This window comes from Notamacropus eugenii, chromosome 4 (genome assembly GCF_028372415.1).
Source record: "Notamacropus eugenii isolate mMacEug1 chromosome 4, mMacEug1.pri_v2, whole genome shotgun sequence".
Lineage (NCBI taxonomy): Eukaryota > Metazoa > Chordata > Mammalia > Diprotodontia > Macropodidae > Notamacropus > Notamacropus eugenii.
In genome coordinates, this window is record NC_092875.1 from 109,691,474 (window position 1) to 109,708,975 (window position 17,502).

At 36.0% G+C, this 17,502-nt stretch overlaps 1 protein-coding gene across 4 annotated transcripts in view; it reads right to left on the reverse strand.

The window, feature by feature from the left end:
* The window catches only part of EFR3A (EFR3 homolog A), a 137,846-nt gene that overhangs the window by 91,746 nt on the left and 28,598 nt on the right, over positions 1-17,502 (reverse strand). For all 4 annotated transcript variants that reach the window (XM_072603056.1, XM_072603057.1, XM_072603055.1 and 1 more), the window contains 3 exons: positions 11,661-11,737; positions 8,341-8,468; positions 3,878-4,028 (listed from right to left, as the gene is read on the reverse strand). In XM_072603056.1, the coding sequence (XP_072459157.1) occupies positions 3,878-4,028; positions 8,341-8,468; positions 11,661-11,737 (356 nt within the window). The remainder of the gene's footprint in view (positions 1-3,877; positions 4,029-8,340; positions 8,469-11,660; positions 11,738-17,502) is intronic.

Genomic DNA, 17,502 nt, shown 5'->3' on the forward strand with positions numbered 1-17,502 from the left:
AAGATAAAGGCAACTATGTTTTTTCTTATCTGAGTTTACGCTACAAAATAATCTCTATTCTGCTACTTACTACTTGTGTGACCTAGGACAAGTAACTTAAACTCTATAGGCCTCAGGTTTTTTATCCTTAAAATGAGAGTTGGCTCCAAAGCAATGGCCTTTTCTAAAGTCCCTTCTAGCTCTAACCTTATTAACAGTGACTGAGAATGACTTAGCTATTCTCAACAACACAATCATCCAACATATTTTCAAAGGACCCATGATGAAAAATACTATCCTTCTCGAATGGAGATCGAAGTATACCTTTTTTACTTTATTTTTCTTTTATATTTTCTTGCTTTTAAAAATACCAAAAACTTTTCTTTTTTAAAAAGGACAAGCTTCCAGGAACAGAGGGACAGTCCCACCTTACTCTGCTCTGGTAAGACTTAATCTAAAAGATTCTGGTCAGTTCTGGACACTACATTTTAGGTAAAGCAGTAGTAAGTCAGAGAGTAACCAGAGAAGGGCAAGAATGTAGTAAAGAGCTTTAGATTCATATCATATGGCTGGATGAATGAACTTGAGATGTTTAACCTGGAACAGAGAAGAATGTAAACGGATATAATAACTCTCAAGTATATGAATGAATGTAAGGTGAAAGATTAGACACAATATTTGACACCAGAGAGCAAATCTAGGAGCAATGAATAGAAATCAGAGATTCAGTTTTGATATGAGTTTCCTAACAATTAGAGGTCCACAAAAAGTAGACTTTCATAAAGGTTTTTTAAAGCAAAGGTACTTTCAAGGAATATCAAAAAGAGGATCCTTTTCAGGTCTAATTTGTACTATATAACCATTAGCTTCTTTCCAATTCTGAAATTTTGTGATTCTCTGAAAAAGTCTGTATTTATTGCCTCTATTTCCTTACTTTTCAATTATGTTTTTTTAAATGCTTTGCAAACTATCTTCTAAACATACACTTAATCTGAAAGTTCTCTCTCTGGGGTAACCAATGATCTTTTAACTGTTAAATCTTTTAACTTATTTTTAAAAGCATTTATTTTTCTCTCCTTCCCACTACCCGCTCACCAAAGAACATTTTTTTTTAAACCTTTATAACAAACAGTATTATTTCTAGACATGCTGAATTAAACATGTCTATGGGACACAGAGTTCAAGATATCTGAAAGACAGTAGGAGATGAAAGAGTGAAGGTCAGCAGGGAAACTGAGGCAGGCTAGGAGATTTGGAAATTATCAGCACAGAGATAGCAATTAAATCTGTGGGTACTGATGAGATTATCAAGTGAAATAGTATAGAAGGAGAAGAGAAGAAGGTTCAAGACATACACTCTGTGAGATACCCAAAGGTTAAAGAAGAAGAAATGGAGACGGAGAATGAGTAGTTACATAAAGAGAAGCAGAAGAGGGTGATGTCCTGCAAACCTAGGAAAAGAGAGTATCAGGAAGGGGGTAATCACTAGTGTTAAAGGCTATAAAGAGATGAAGGAGGATGAGGACTGAGAAAAAGCCATCGGATTTGGCAGCTAAGAGATCGTTAGTAATTTTGGAAACAACAATTTGGTTTTGAATAATAAGATTGGAACCCAGATTGTAGACAATTAAGAAGAGAGTAAGAGAAGAGAAAATGGAGGCACCAAATGGAGATAGCTTTGTCAAGGAGTTTAGTCACAAAAAACAGAAGAAATATGGTATGATGGTGTAGAGATCAGATGAAGAGATGTGGGCATAGTTGTAGACAGCAAGGAAGTAGTCAATAGACAGGGAGAGACTGAAGAAAGTCAGAGAGTGCAGAAGACTGAGAAGGCAATGTGAGGGAGGAGACAAGATGGAACAGGATCAGTTATACTGGTAAAGGGGTTTGTCTTGGCAAGGAGTAGGGTCATGTCTTCATGTGAGATAGGACCAGGAGTGATGGTTTAGAAGATAATAGAGGGGCTGAGAAAACAAAGGTCACAGTGTGGACAAAGACCAAGGTTTGATAAAGGAAGACAGAGGAAGAGGTGGATAATCAATAAATTACGGTCAGATAAGGACATTTTGGAATTCCTGAACATGGAGATGGTATGTTTATGTACAAGGGTATAATCATCTTTATCTCTGCCTAAGGCAGGGTAGAAGAGCAGGTTATGGAAGTAAGTAGATCAAGGAAATGGGAGTTTAGGGCATCTGAGGGAGTATCATTATGTATGTTGAAATTGCCTAGTATGAGGGCAGGAATTGGGTAGGAGAGAAAGATTATAGACCAAGCACTGAACTCATTCAGGAAGCAGAGTAGGTCCTAAAGGTCTTTAGTCAACTACTATCATGACTTTGGTTGGGTGGAAGATGTGGATTGTATGGACCTCAAAGGAGGAGAGGGTATTAAGTCATAGGGGAGAGAACCTGGAAGTGCCAATGAGGAACAAAGGGGATTCCCCCACAACCCCAGGAAGCCAAGGAAAATGAGAAAAAGTACAGTCAGAAACATAAAGTGGCCAGGAGAGTTGTGTCATTAGGAAGCACTCATGTCTTGGGGTAGCTAGAAGATGGAAGGAGTGAGAAAGGAAAAGATTTAAGATGAAAGCAAATTTATTGCCTATGGAGTAAATATACTCCAAAGGGCACAACAGAAGGTAGCACTCAGCTGAGACTTTGGGGTGGGTGGAATGAGAGGGATGGGAACAAAGGATCAAGTAGTGGGGGATGGGAAAAAGGTTTTGATGATGATTTACACGGGCTCAGAACAATTAGGTTAAGTAAGGTATGACCAGGTATGAGTTATGTTAGTAATGAAGTGAGAGGTGTCTCTTTTCTTCCCAGTGGATACTGGAGATGAGGGAAGAGAAAGAACAGTATGGAGGAACTGCTGGAAGGTCAGATGGAAAGCCCTTTTCTCTACTTCTCACATCCAGAGGATAGAAATTAGGCAGAGGACAGCACAGCAAGAGATGGGAGCTTCCCCTCTATGGTTAAAAACGGAAGCAATGCCCATGCCACCTTTCCTCGCTTCTTCCCTCTGGAGGCTAATGCAGCAAGAAATGGAAGTTGTTCCTGGGACTTTTTACCTGGCCTGTATCTTTTGTACTGACCTTACCACATCTGGGAGGCATTTCCTTCTCACGTTTGTGTCTCAGTATCCCTTGATGCTATCATGACATGGCTCAATCAGTGCCTCATACATGAAGTCATTCCTGATTCTCCCATGTATAAATTCTCCTTCAAATTACTTTATACATAATACTGGGCTCTATACATACATCTCTGATTCTAAGCAATAAAATATAAATGCTTTGAAAGTTGGAGCTGTTTCACTTTTGTCTTTGGATTCCTAGTGACTTGCTTAGTTTTTTCAACACAAAGGATGCTTACTAAATGTTAATTTGTGTTTTTTTCCAATTAAAACTGGGTTGTCATACACATGTGAAACTATAGATTTCGGGCTTTGACACCTTTAATTCTATGCATATATTATTACCCACAGGTCGGGGAAGATGATGAATATAAAATCAGAACTGAGCTAATAGAGCAGGCTACACAGAGAAATCAAAAAAAAAAAAAGAATGATGACGCATGTGTAGACTGAAAGTGGTAGACAAAGCCAAACAGAAATAAAGAGAATCATGAGAAGGGAAGAAAAGATGGCGGATATAAAGGCAGGCTTAACATGCTCAGTCCCCTAATTCATAATTTCAGTAATAGGAAATAGATACAGCTAATGAAAAATAATTACAAAGAATTGTCAATCCCTATATTCCTTTTTAACATTTTATTTTAATTTTGTCTTAGTATTTTAGCTCTCTCATACCTCTTCTTCCTGGTAAGATGGTATATTAGAAGGAGATAACACGTCAGAAGTTAAGTTATAATCAGTGTAACATGACTTTACTCACAGAATTAGTTCCAAGAACTTGAAGTTTTGGTTCTCCTGATTCCAGCAGCTTTGCTACCATATGGAGAAAGCTTTCTACAAATGGCTTGATACTTTGAGAATGGCAAGCCATTAGCAACTGGTCCAATGCCTCCATAGCAATTAAAACATACCTAAATATAAAGGAAAACGGAATATAATATATCCCAGTTAAATCTCATAAAAAGTCTTATCATTCATAGCACTGAAACAATTTTTTAAACAGGTAAACAAAAGAAAGGCACAATTCACAATTGAAGTAGTTATCAGATAAACGTGAACTTAAGTCCCTCAAAGAGGACTAAAGGTTAATAAAGAGAGCATGAGCTAACCCCCACACAAAGTAACTTTAGGTAAGAGATTTCAGAAAGGTTATTACACACTTTACTCCTAACTCTACTCACCAGTAGCCTTTAAAATGTGAAGATACCTCTGTCCTGAGGTCCACTTTTCTGATTGGTGACTACGTATCTCTAACAACCATTACATGAATGGACCAAGTTATGTTCACTTCACTCCCAGATCCACTTATTCTCCAGATTTTTCCAGCCCCTTACTAGTATCCCTAGTGCCTACCCCTCTTTCTGGCTCCCCTTTATGAGTTGTTTTCTCTCATCTGCATATAAGCTGCTTGAAAGTAGAGGCTATCTTTCTTGCTTATATTAGAATCCCTACGTGTTTTACTCAGTGCATGGCACATAGTAAGTGCTTAATAAATATTCTATCTGCAGAAGGTAATGTTTAAACTGACTTTTGATTCTAAGGGATGAGGGCAGGTAGAAGAGAGAAGGAAGAACATAACAATCATAGGGGATTAGCAAGTGATGGGCAATGAAGGGCCATTACTGAGCAACAGTAAAGCAAGTCAGTAGGTCTGGACCCTGTGTATTTGGAGGGAATAATGTGTAAGAAAACTAGGAAGAAAGGAAGGGAACAAGGCTGTAAAGAATGTTAATACCAGTTATTTAATAGAGATGACAAGGAGAGACTGGAGTTTAATTAACAGATCATTGATGGGTGGAAGGTAATGGCACAGTAAGTCCTATATTTTAGGAAAATCACTGTCAGTGACTGGAGGATGGATTAGTGTGGAGAGAGACTTGAGGCAAGGGAACCAATTAGGAGGCTACTGCAAACAGTCCAGGAGATAGGTATTGAAGGAATTAGAATGGAGTGATGGCTACGTGACAGGAAAACAGGAGACATATACAAGAGATGCTACAGAGAGAGAAACTACAAGATGTGGCAACTAGATAGACATAGGGAGTTAGTGAAAATGAGGAGTCAAGGACAGAAGCAAAGGTCTCTATATCAAAATATCCATAGCAGCATTCTTTGTGAGAAGAACTGGAAATAAAGTGGATCTTAACTGGAAAACTGATGAAAAAAATCACAGCAAATATATATAATTCAATATTGTTGCTGCTCAGTCAATATTGAAATCAAAATGATTATATACATTTTAGCCAAAGGTGGAGAAACTATACAGTCAGTTAAAACAAGATCTGGAGCTGGTTGTAGCTCACAGATCATAAGCTTCTTATTATAAAATTAAGACTTAAATTTGAGAAAGTAGAGAAAACCATCAGACCATATAGGCATGACCTAAATAACATCCCATATATATATATGTATATATATGAAGTGGAAGTGATGAATAAATTTAAGGCATTAGATGTGGTAGATAAGAGTCCTGAACAGCTGTGGACAAGAGGTTCAAAATACTGTATAGGAGGCATTTCAAAAATATTCCGAAGAAGAAGAAGAAGAAAACAAAGTGACTGTCTAATGAGGCTGTTAAATGGCTGTCTAGATGATGCTGTTAAAAGTGCTGCACTCAATATGTCCTCAAATCTGGAAAACTCAACAGTGGCTACTGGATTGGAAAAAGATCAATTTATATCCTAATCCTAAACTAGGGCAATGCCAAACAATGTTCAAATTACCAAACAATTGTGCTCATTTTACATGCCAGCAAGGTTATATTTAAGACTGTAAGCCAGGCTTTAGCAATATGTGAACAGAGAATTACCATAAAAGCAGGCTGGTTTTCAAAAGCAGAGGAACTAGAGACCAAATTGCCAACATTCACTGGATTATGGAGAAAGCAAGGGAATGCCAGAAAAAACATCTGCTTCAATGTCTACTCTCACTGTGTGGATCACTACAAAATGTGGCAAATCCTCTGTGATATGTGAGTACTAGACCATCTTACTTGTCTCCTGAAGAACCTACATGTAAGTCAAGAAGCAACAACTAGAACAAAACATGAAACTACTGACTGGTTTAAGACTGGAAAAGAAGTACAACATACACTGTCATCTTATTTATTTAACTTATATGCAAAATACATAATGGGAAATGCCAGGTTGGATGAATCCAAAGCCAGAATTAAGGTTGCCAGGAGAAATATCAGCTATCTCAAATATGCAGATGACACTACCCTGAAAGTGGAAAGTAAAGAATAATTAAGAAGGCTCTTGATGAGGGCAAAAGAGGAGAGTGTAAAAAGCTGTCTTGAAGCTTAACAACAAAAAAACTAAGATCATGGCAACTGGTCCCACCACGCTCTGGCAAACAAAGGGAGAAGAAATGGAAGCAGTGTTAAATTTCATTTGGGCTCAAAGATCACTGCAGATGGCAAATGCAGTCATGAAATTAAAAGTTGCTTGCTCTTCACAAGAAAAGTTATGGCAAATATGGGCAGCATACTAAAAAGTAGAGCCATCACTTTGATAACCAAGGTCTGTACAGTCAAAGCTATGGTTTTGCCAGTAGCAATGCATGGTTGTGAGAGCTGAACTGCAAGGAAAGTCAAGTGCTACAGAATTTGTGGTACTGGAGAAGACTTTTGCGAGTCCCTTGGCCAGCAACGAGGTCAAACCAGTCAATATTCACAGAAATTAATTCAGAATATTCTTTGGAAAGCCATATACTGAAGCTGAAGCTTAAATACTTTGGCTACATAATTAAAAGACAGGGCTCATTGGAAGAGACCCTGACATTGAGAAAAACTGAAGGCAAAAGGAGAAGGGAAAGGCAGATGGTGTCATGGAAGCAAAAAATATGATCTTAGACAGATTACATGAGACAGTGGGGGACAGAAGGGCCTGCAAGCTATGACTCCTGAGGTCACAAAGAGTCAGATGCAACTGACCGACTAAACAACAATAAACAAATAAATAAAATGGCTTGGTTTATATAAAAACTTTCAGAAAAATTTAAAAAGTTAAAGTGTGTCTATAAAGAAGACTAAAAGTATCACATATACTGAATGAAATATTCCAAGAAAATAAAATCTTAAGCACTCCATATAGCAAAAAACAAAAGAAAAGAACTCTGACCACAGAAAGCTACTATGGTAACAGGAAAGATCCAAACAGAAATTCAGAAGAGGACAACAATGTCAAAATGCCTACATGCGAAGTCTCAAATTGTTCTTAACCAAAAAGTCTTCTTGGAAGAGCTTAAAAAGGATTTTAAAAAACGAGTAAGAAAGGTAGAAGAAAAATTGGGAAAAAAATGAGAGTTATGAAAGAGAATTATGAAAAGAGTTACATATAAAATTGTGATTTCTGTGCATTTGCACTGAGTTTCCCTATGGCCTTGGAATATGTTCTCTTCACCTTCTATAACCCCCTACTCCTTTCAAGACAACGTAAGCAATAACTTCTACATCAGAGCTTCTTAGCCTAGGATCTAAGGAGTCCACGGAAAGCTTTCAGGGATTCCATTCTGTGAATTTGGATGTGAAAAAAATTACCTCTTTATTTTCACTAACGGAAATTTGGCATTTCCTTCAATTATGAATGTAGGAAATAAACCATTGTAGTATGAGCAATATTCATGACCGTGTCACCAATGGAAATCACAGATATTCCCATATTATATTAAAGTTGTTGAATGTATCTCAAAATATTACTCTATGAAAATCAGAGCTATCCAAAAGTAGAATGGTTTTCTCTCCATTAGAAATCTTAAAGTGAAGAGATAATGACCACTTGTAAAGTGTGCTTTAAAAGTGATTCTTTTTTCAAGCACACAAGATCTTTTTTTAAGATCAGATGCCACCTCCTATAAAAAACCTCTCCTAACCTACTCAAGTTATCTAATTACCCAAGATTGATTTGAATAAACCAAATATGAATATTTGCATGCATATTATATCCCAAAATTGGAATGAAATCCCTGAAAGCAGAGACAATTATTTTCATCTTTGTACCCAGAACTTAATATGATGCTTTTGCACACGGAAGATGCTCAGCAAATACCTAGGGAATTTATGCTGTACTGCAGACACACAATTATATTGCCAATAAAAAGGCTGAAAAACTCCTTCCACCTATAACCAATTAATGCTAACTTTATTAGATAAGTTTTAGAAATGCAAAGAGGTAAAATCCTTCACACCAAGAAAAGGAATTTGTGCTGAGAATGATTTCTTACCCAGACCGGTGTCTAACTACATCTCTGCTCAGTCTGTCAGCCAAGTAAGAACCAATTCGATCTAGTTTCTCTGGGGCAGATACAGCATAAAAAGTCAGCTTTTCCATATCGGCTTTAACAAGACCATCCTAAACATAAGAGAAAATGTTATCTTTTTTTTTTTTTAACTTCAACATGTTCATTTAAGGTTCATTTATTTCAAATGTCCCAGTGTTGAGTTGGGGTCAATTCACACCAAAAGGATTAATTTAACTATTGCTGCCTTAATGGCAATTCCAGTTTAATACATCCAAGTGCTTCAGAGTGAAGAAATGCATCATTTAAATGTAACAGAAAAGAGCAACAGCAAAGCAGAGGAAAAAGTCCCAGAACTTGAAGTCATGGAACATGAGTTCAAATATAATCACCACTACTTACTACTTCTTTGACAAGTCACTTACCCTCCCTGGGCCCCAGTTTCCTTATCTAGTAAAGGAAGTGGTTAGAGGAGAAGAGTCTCTAAAATCTATTCCAGCTCTAGATTTATAAGCCTATTACGATTTAAATACTGTCAGTCAGCATATATGAGATTTCCTATAAACCAAGCATGGTGATAAACACAAGATAAAAAGAAAGGAACTTGTCTTCAAGGAGTTTACACTCTAATGTAAACTACTAAACAAAATAATCAAATTATAATTTTAAAATATATATAGTAAATTAACCAATATCTTCAGGGACTGAGAGATAACCTGATGAATAAAAAGTGTTCTTGTTAAAATGATGGACAACTAGAATTTCTATTTTTCTAAAATGCATTAATCTACTTTGTGCCTTAAAATATACTAGGAACACTGAATCTTTCTATAATACAGAACACTGTGGTGCTTCAAGTCATGATTTTATTGAAGTATTCTCTCTACTGCGTAAAAATAACAAGTTATATTTTTACAGTGCTTTAAGGTTTGGAAACACTTACTACTTTACTTGACAAGCATATGAAGCTGGTAATGAAATTATTATCCCCATTTTAAAATTGAGAAAATTGACGTTCTGAGAAGTAGTGACTTGTTCAAGACTACAAAGTTATTAAGTTTCAGGTACTCAAATCAAGGTCTCCTATTACGCAGGAGTTTTAATGTCTGTTAAATTCTTTATTTCAATATTTGTTTTTTTCTCTTTCTACTGAAAACAGAATGGAGCAACAAACTTTTTTCTTAAACTACAGACATTTGATGTCTGTTAAGGTCTGGTTGTTTAAGGTTTTATTATCTGTACGTGTATAAAATTTCATGCAAATCCTTCCCTCCCCTCCCAGAAATTAATTCACTTTTTAAGTGGCAGATATTTCAAATAAACTTAAAATAAAATTTATCTCCTATAAACTAGTTTTCTCAGATGGATCTATTATCTCCCTCAATCAAAAAGAAATCTACATTTTCCCATTCAGTATAGGATAAACATCCAAATTCCTTACTCCTACTTTAGAGGCAATTGAGTACCACAGTGGATAAAACACTGGAGCTGGATACAGAAAGACCTGAGTTCAAAGCCTGACTCAGTTATAAGGTGTGTGATCTTGGATAAGTCATTTACCCTGTCTGCCTCAATTACCTCAACTGTAAAAACTGATGATACTAATAGCACCTACCTTTATAGGGCTGTTGTGAAAATCAAATAAGATAATATTTGTAAAGCATCATGGTAATAAACACTTCTTTCCCTTCCCCCTTACATTCAATGTCCTCCAAATTCATCTTGGATTACTTTACATGACATGCTTCTTCAGGTAATTCACTCTGCTTACTGTCCCCAGAGTAGGCCTAATGTTGTCTAATTATTGCCTTGCTATGCCGTTGCTCATTCTATTTCTCTCTCATGGAATGATCTGCCATCTTTCCATCCTATCCACAAAAAACCTGCACATCCTTCAAGACCTAACTTAAGTCTTTACTTCTCCAAGAAGCAGTCCTAGACAACTCTGTTTACAGTAATCTACCCTCATCCTCCAAATTCATAATACTGATTGTCAATTACCATTTACACAATAATCCATCATAACAAAAATGCTGGAAAGGCAGCAGAGTATCAGTAACAATGTAGGACTTGAAGTCAAGAAAACATGTGCTCAAGTCCTACCTATGATACAAGATACATAACCTTGTACAAACTGAGAGATTTCTCAAGACTCAGTTCCCTCATCTACAAAATGAAGCAATAGTAACTGTAAAACAGAATTAATAATATTCACTTCACAGAATTTTTGTGACATAATGAACATCATCATTCTGCTAATCTTACAGTTCTATATGTGGGGGGGGCGGGGTGTGTGTGAGACAGCATGGTGCTGTGGATATACTGTTGGAGTACTGATGCTTGGAACTGAATTCTGACTTAATAGTCAAGCAATTATGAACAAACCACTTAACCTCTCATAGAGAGACAATAATACTTGATCTACCTACCTCACAAGGTGTTTTGATAAAAGTACTTTATAAACAGCACTATATAATAAATTATAATTATATTAATTTAATAATTTAAGCATTAATTATCTCTAAATATTTTTTCATAATTCCAATACTTCTTCTGCAGTTTAACTTTTCATATTTCATTTTCCCCAAATAGATTTTTCTTCAGCATAAGTGCCATGTCTTGTACTCCATTGCATTTCACATAGAATCTTGCAGACTCAATGGTGTTCAATAAATATTTGTTAATTGACTGGTTCTGCATGTCTAAATTTTCATAAATATTGTTTGTTTAAAAAAAAAACTAGTGGTAAGTAGAATCTTAAAGTTTATGCCAAGTGAAAAAATTCTATGGTTATTATAATTAGAATGAAATAAATTCAGGAAATACTATTTAGTATTTTTTCTAAACATTTAAAAACTAGGATAAACCAGACATCCAAGCATTTTCATTTAAAGTATGATCAAATAAAACCAAGTGATTTCTTAACTAAAAAAGCTCAAAAAATGACTGTTTTTAGATTGCAAAGCATTTAAAAGCAGAGAAACTTTTACTATTATTTGTACTTAAGCACTACTATCTAAAGTGGAAGCACAGCAAATAAAAGGGGACATTACACATGGCCCATGTAACTGGAAACCCAAATAAGAATCCTTTTGTATCTAGTGTTCTCTAAGTCTAAGAAAAAGATTTCAATAGACACAAAAGTTAATATGGGTTATTTCAAGGAAATGTATTGATCCTCCTCCAAATCAGAAGGTTTAAAGGTAAAACTACAGAAAGGAAATTGGGAGTAATGGAGGCCAGAAGAGGGAGGAATGAAAGAGTCTGGCAAAGGAAGATCAGTAGTTGTGGGAGGTCAAATTTACTTTTGGATCTTCAGGGAATATGTTATCCACCAGACGTTTGTAACGAGGGCGCAAGGCAGCACAGCAGCAGCATACTCCTGCAAGATAAATGAAAGGTAAACAATGTTAATGATATTTTTAAAGGATTCTAAATTTTTACATTCTAAATTCTGAGGAACAATTTATAAGAAAACAGCTATGCTTAAAAACACTTAAAGCCAACTTATGTAAGGTATCAACCTGTATCTCTCCTTCCTTTTCTAGCCATACCCTCATCCCCGCAAAAAAGGGCAGTAACACTTGGCCTCCATGTCCTCTTATTCTTTTACTCACTGCTCAGTCCCTTAACCCTAGGTTAAAGGTTGAAAGCTGGTGTCCAATTTCATCACTCAAATGAAACTATTCCTTCCAAGGTTACTGAGTTCTAAACTGCTCAATCCGAATATGGCTTTTTTTTTTAATTCCTCGAGGTTAAATGACCTCTATATAGCATTTGACATAGTTGGTCATACCTTCAACTTAGCTACTTGCTCCTCCCTGGCTTTTCCCTGACACTGCTCTGATCATCTCTTACCTGCATGATTGCTCTCCCTCTTGTCTCCTCCGCCGGATCATCATTGATGACCCGCCTCTTACGCAGAACAGTCTGCCCTATAGACACTGGTTTATCTTTCTAGATCTTGTTCTTAGTAATTTCATCCAGCTTTCATAGTTCAATTATCATCCTTATGCAAAAGGCTTCCAGATCTTTCTCTCCAGTATCATGTACCTTTTAGACATTTCCAACATCCAATAAACATCTCAATGGTGAGGAAACTAAAAAGTATAGTGGATAGAGCACCGGACTAGAAGTCCAGTAGAATTTAAAGGGTGCTCCAGATTCTTATTAGATGTATAGCCCTGAACAAATCACTTAAAACTCTTCAGACTCAGTTTCTTCACATTAATAATGTTGATAATAACAACATTTACCTCACAGGGTACTGTGAAGATCAAACTGAATAGTATAAGTAAAGCAATTTGCAAACCTTAAAGTATTATGTTAGCTAATACCTCAAACTCAAAATCTCTAAAGCAGAACTCATTATCTTCAACCCTCCTACACCCCCCCACAAAATATCCTTCTTCCTAACTTTCTTATTTCTGTCAAAGGAAGCAGCATCTTTCTAATAACCCTGGCATATTTAAGAAAAATTTTTGACTTTTAATTTTTCCTCACCTCAATATCCAAAGAGCTGTAAAGAAAATCTCAGTTCTACCTCCACAACATTTCTTGAATTCATCTCATTCTCTTCACGTATACAGCCAACATCCTAAATTCCATTTCTCTCTAACCTGGACTACTAAAGTATTAGTCTGCTAGCTCATTCTTTTTTGGGAGGAGGGAGATGAATTAGGTTTTGTTTTCTATCTTAGTGCTTAGCATAGCACCTAGTACAAAGCAGGGATTTAATACATGCTAATTTATTAATCAAGCACTGACTGACAGCTGCCAAGTTGAACTGCTAATGCACAATTCTAGCCAAGTCAATCTCCTGCTCAAGAAACTCCACCGTCTCCCTTTTGTTTCTATGATAAAATACAAATGTCTCTGGCATTTAAAGTCCTTCATTTTCAGGCTCCAGACCATTTTTTAAAGCTTACTGTGTATTTCTCCCCTTCATACACCCCACTTTCCAGCCAAACAAGACATTCTATCTCCTATTTCCATGCCACTGTACGAGATCACCCCCATGCCTGAAATACACTGCCTCTCTGCCTCTGCATCTTCAATATCCAACTTAGAGCATCTCCTTCACTAGATCTTCCTGATCCTCCTGTAGGAAGATGCTCTCAACTCACAAAAAATTAATTATTTTGTATATATTGGGTAAGAGGTAGCTTCGTTAGATAGGGAGATAACTGGCTTTGGAGTCACGAAGACCTGAGTTCTGCATAGATTTTGTAAGTCATTTAGGTTCTCAGTGCTCTGGGCAACTATCTATAATAATCCTTCACTTACCAAAATACATTTAGTCTATGCCAATAATTATTAGGTTTAAAAAAATTAAAGTTAGTATTGTTGCTTTAAATTAGAAATCAATGAATCCTACTAAAATGCTTAAAAGAGAGGAAAGGGGACACTTCAAAGTTCATTAAACACAGTACACATGTCCTTTCTTGGTAAGATCTCCAGTTAGGTATTATATCAATTATCTCATTTATTAAGCACAATAACTCAAAATTTTTCCTCTTTATTATGCCAAACATAATTTACATCTTCAAATTCTTAGCCTATATTCCCCTCTAGCTGTGGTCTTCAAAGAAAGTGGCTCTCCTATCCTACAGGTAGGCTTAGATTCAAACAAGACACAATTTTTCAAAATATGTACTAACTTATGTTTTAAATGATTATACAATCTTAACTGATTCCTAATAAGTCACATTCCTTCATAAATTTTCATTACATCAAAATTTACTAAAAACATTTAAAAATAATATTAAAATTCCAAAATTCTCATACATTTATCCATACAGAAGGTTACAGTGATTTCTTTCCAAGTCACTGACAACATTTTAGTCTACTGTCTCATCTAACATCCTCTCCTTCACCTCAGTCTAAATTACAGAGAATAAAGAACATCAGAGGAAATAAAACATTCTGTCTTCACTTCATACCTACAAAATATTGAGTGAATAAAGAATGAAACAGAATCCATCATTAGCTGTACCTTAATCCACCTTAATATTAAGCTAATTGAGCTACACAAGAAGATACATTTCAATTTCCTGATTTGGGTCAGAAAACTATCTTTAGAAATTAATAAAAGCAGATTTCTTTATATAGCCCTGGATGATCTATAAAACAGTACAAAATCCAGTTTCTCTGATTCCTCATTAATCTCTGAGGTAGGTAGTACATATGTAATTACTGCTATAGATAAGAAAATAGAAACAGAAACTAGGGGAAGATTAGGGAATAGAGGAGAAATAGGACAGGTTGGGAGCTGTATGAGAAAATAACCAATCCTTGAAACAAGACCAAAAACATTTGGGGAAAAGAAGTAGCATAAGTCTCATTTGTGAACTATGGATACAGTATGGATATAGGCCAGTAGAAGCAGGACCAACTAAAAATTGGACTTATCTTTATGTTTCCTAGACAAGAGCAGGAGAGGGTAGTACATGGTTGAAGTCAAAAGAGAAATGAGGCAGTTGAAAATTAAAGATTAAATGCCAGAAGTCAGGGGATAAGTTGAGGGGGAAAGGTGCCTAAAATGGACAAGTAGGTATAGAATACAGGTAGAGGGTTGGCCTTTAAAGAAGGTCAGAACAACTATCTGTCTTAATGGTTATACACACACACACACACACACACACACAAACACACACACACACACACACACACTTTGTGTATATATAACATATATACCCATATACATAAGAATATATATATGTGCATGTACATGCATATATACTTACATGTTTAAAATGATACTAAAACTTTTGAGATACCACATATAGGTATGTATTATTATGTGTATGTATGTATACATACATATGTGCACATAAATATGTGTGTATGTATATATAATTTGTTGTCACAACTCATTTTAGTCAACACTGATCAAACCACTGACTCCAAAAGACCATAGAAACCTTTTACAATGGAGTAAGAATGTGAATAGAGGTACCTACCACAGTATTGGCTAGCCTCCTTCTAAAAAGTCTTTTCCATTACTCCAAATGATGGCTTCTAGTCCAAATTTTCAAGTAATTGTTAAGCATCTCTCCATGGGAATTATTTCCCTCACCTCAATGTTAACATGTCCAGACTCAATTATCATCTTTTCTCCAATACCCACTTTTCCTGAATTCCTCTTTTTGAAAATAGAAATAATATTCTCTCAACCATCCAAGCTTGGGAACTTAAATTCATCTTGCAGCTGATTCTCTCCATTTCCCAAACAACCAAATAATTTCCAAGTCTTTAATCTTGAGAGACAGGTCATATAGTGGACAGTGCACTGGACCTCAAGTCTGGAAAAACCTGCATGTGGATTCTAACTCTCACATTTACTAGCTGTACGACTGTGGGCAAGTCATTCAGAGCTTCGGATAATAACTATAGAACCTACTCTGCAAAGCTGATGCTTAGCTCCAATGCAAAAATATATGTGATGCACTTAAGAACCCTTAAAGTTTTATGTCAATTATTTTATGTCAATTGTAATTATTAATTATATACTTGAATTGAATGCATATTATTTATGCATTTAAAAACTTTAATCTGATACTGAGTACATAGGTTTCTCCAGATCACTAAAGAAGTCCATGACTCAAAACAGCTTAAGGATTCCTGATAGACTGCTAGAATTTCCATTTTCACTGCTATCACCTTAGTTTAGGGCTTCCATTACTCTTCTCACTTTGACTGTTGGAATAATAAGCAGTATATCTAGTGTCCCTTGCTCCAGACTTTTCCCCTTCTAGCCCTGCAAGTACAAATATCATTCACCAGCTCAAAAATCTTCAATGGAAAGTCTTGTTGGTTCAGTTGTATCCAACTATTCGTGGCCCCCATTTGGGGTTTTCTTTGCAGAGATACAGGACTGTTCTGCGGTTTCCTTCTCCAGCTCATTTTACAGATGAGGAACTGAGGCAAACAGAGTTAAGTGACTTGCCCAGAGTTACACTGCTAATAAATGTCTGAGACCAGATTTGAATTCAGGAAGATGATTCCTCCTGATTCTAGGCCTGGCATTCTCTCCACTGTGCCACCTAACTGTCCCTAACAATAGGAACTCACTGCCTATGAAAAAGAATAAAAAATTTCTTTCAGTTCAAGCATTCTGGGCTCTCCATGCTCTGACAACAATCTACTTTTCCAGTCTTAGCTTCCAAATTGCCCTAAGTATTAGTCAAACTATTCACAGTTCCACAAACACTCCACACTTTCTTACTTCTGTGTACCCTTTCCCTTCCCATCCCCATTTTTCTGGCTAATAATTTCTATTGCATCCTTTGATATCCAGCTAAAATTATCACCTTTATAAAGACTTTTCTGATCCCCACTCCTTCAATAAAATGTGATTCCTCCCTCCTCTGAATTTCCAGAGAACTTTGTCTCACTGGTAAGGAACGTATATCCTGCCTTATAAGTATTTGCTTCGCTAACCATTACACATCACCCACAGATTCTCAGGAGTGAGAAAAAACACTATTTTTTTTTAATCTTAGCTTTGCAATCCTCTCAAAAAACAAGCACAAAGCTGCTAGGAAAAAAATTGTAATAAAATTTGTAATGCCATAGTATCCATTAAATAGCAGCAGCTCACCTTTAAAGAAAGCTTGACTGTTAACAAAACAATTTCATCTCAACCACTATCAGTGCTAAGTAAAGCTAGTTTTATTACTCTCATTAAATACAGATAATGAAACTAAGGTTTAAAGAGGGTAAATAACTTTCCTCTGGTCAGAATGCAACTAAAAGACTCATGTTCTCCAAGCTTCTTTACAGTATTAAATCATATGATCAACTGATCTGGGTGAGAAAATTATCATCAGCAATTAATAAAAGCATCTCTCATTTATATAGCCCTTAACGGTCTACAAAGCAGTACAAAACCCAGATTCTCTGATTCCTCAAAAATTTGTGAGGTGGGTGGTACATGTATCATCATTATTGTTGTGGCTATTTTACAGATGAAAACAGACACATAAACCAGGGAAATATTAGGGAACGGAGAAGTAACAGGATAGGCTGGGAATCCAAATGAAAATAACCAAGCACTGGCATATTTTCTCTTTCTATAAACAAAAATGTTTGTAGAAATCTACCTGAGAAAGAAATTTACCATGATCACAGACCTCAAACATAATA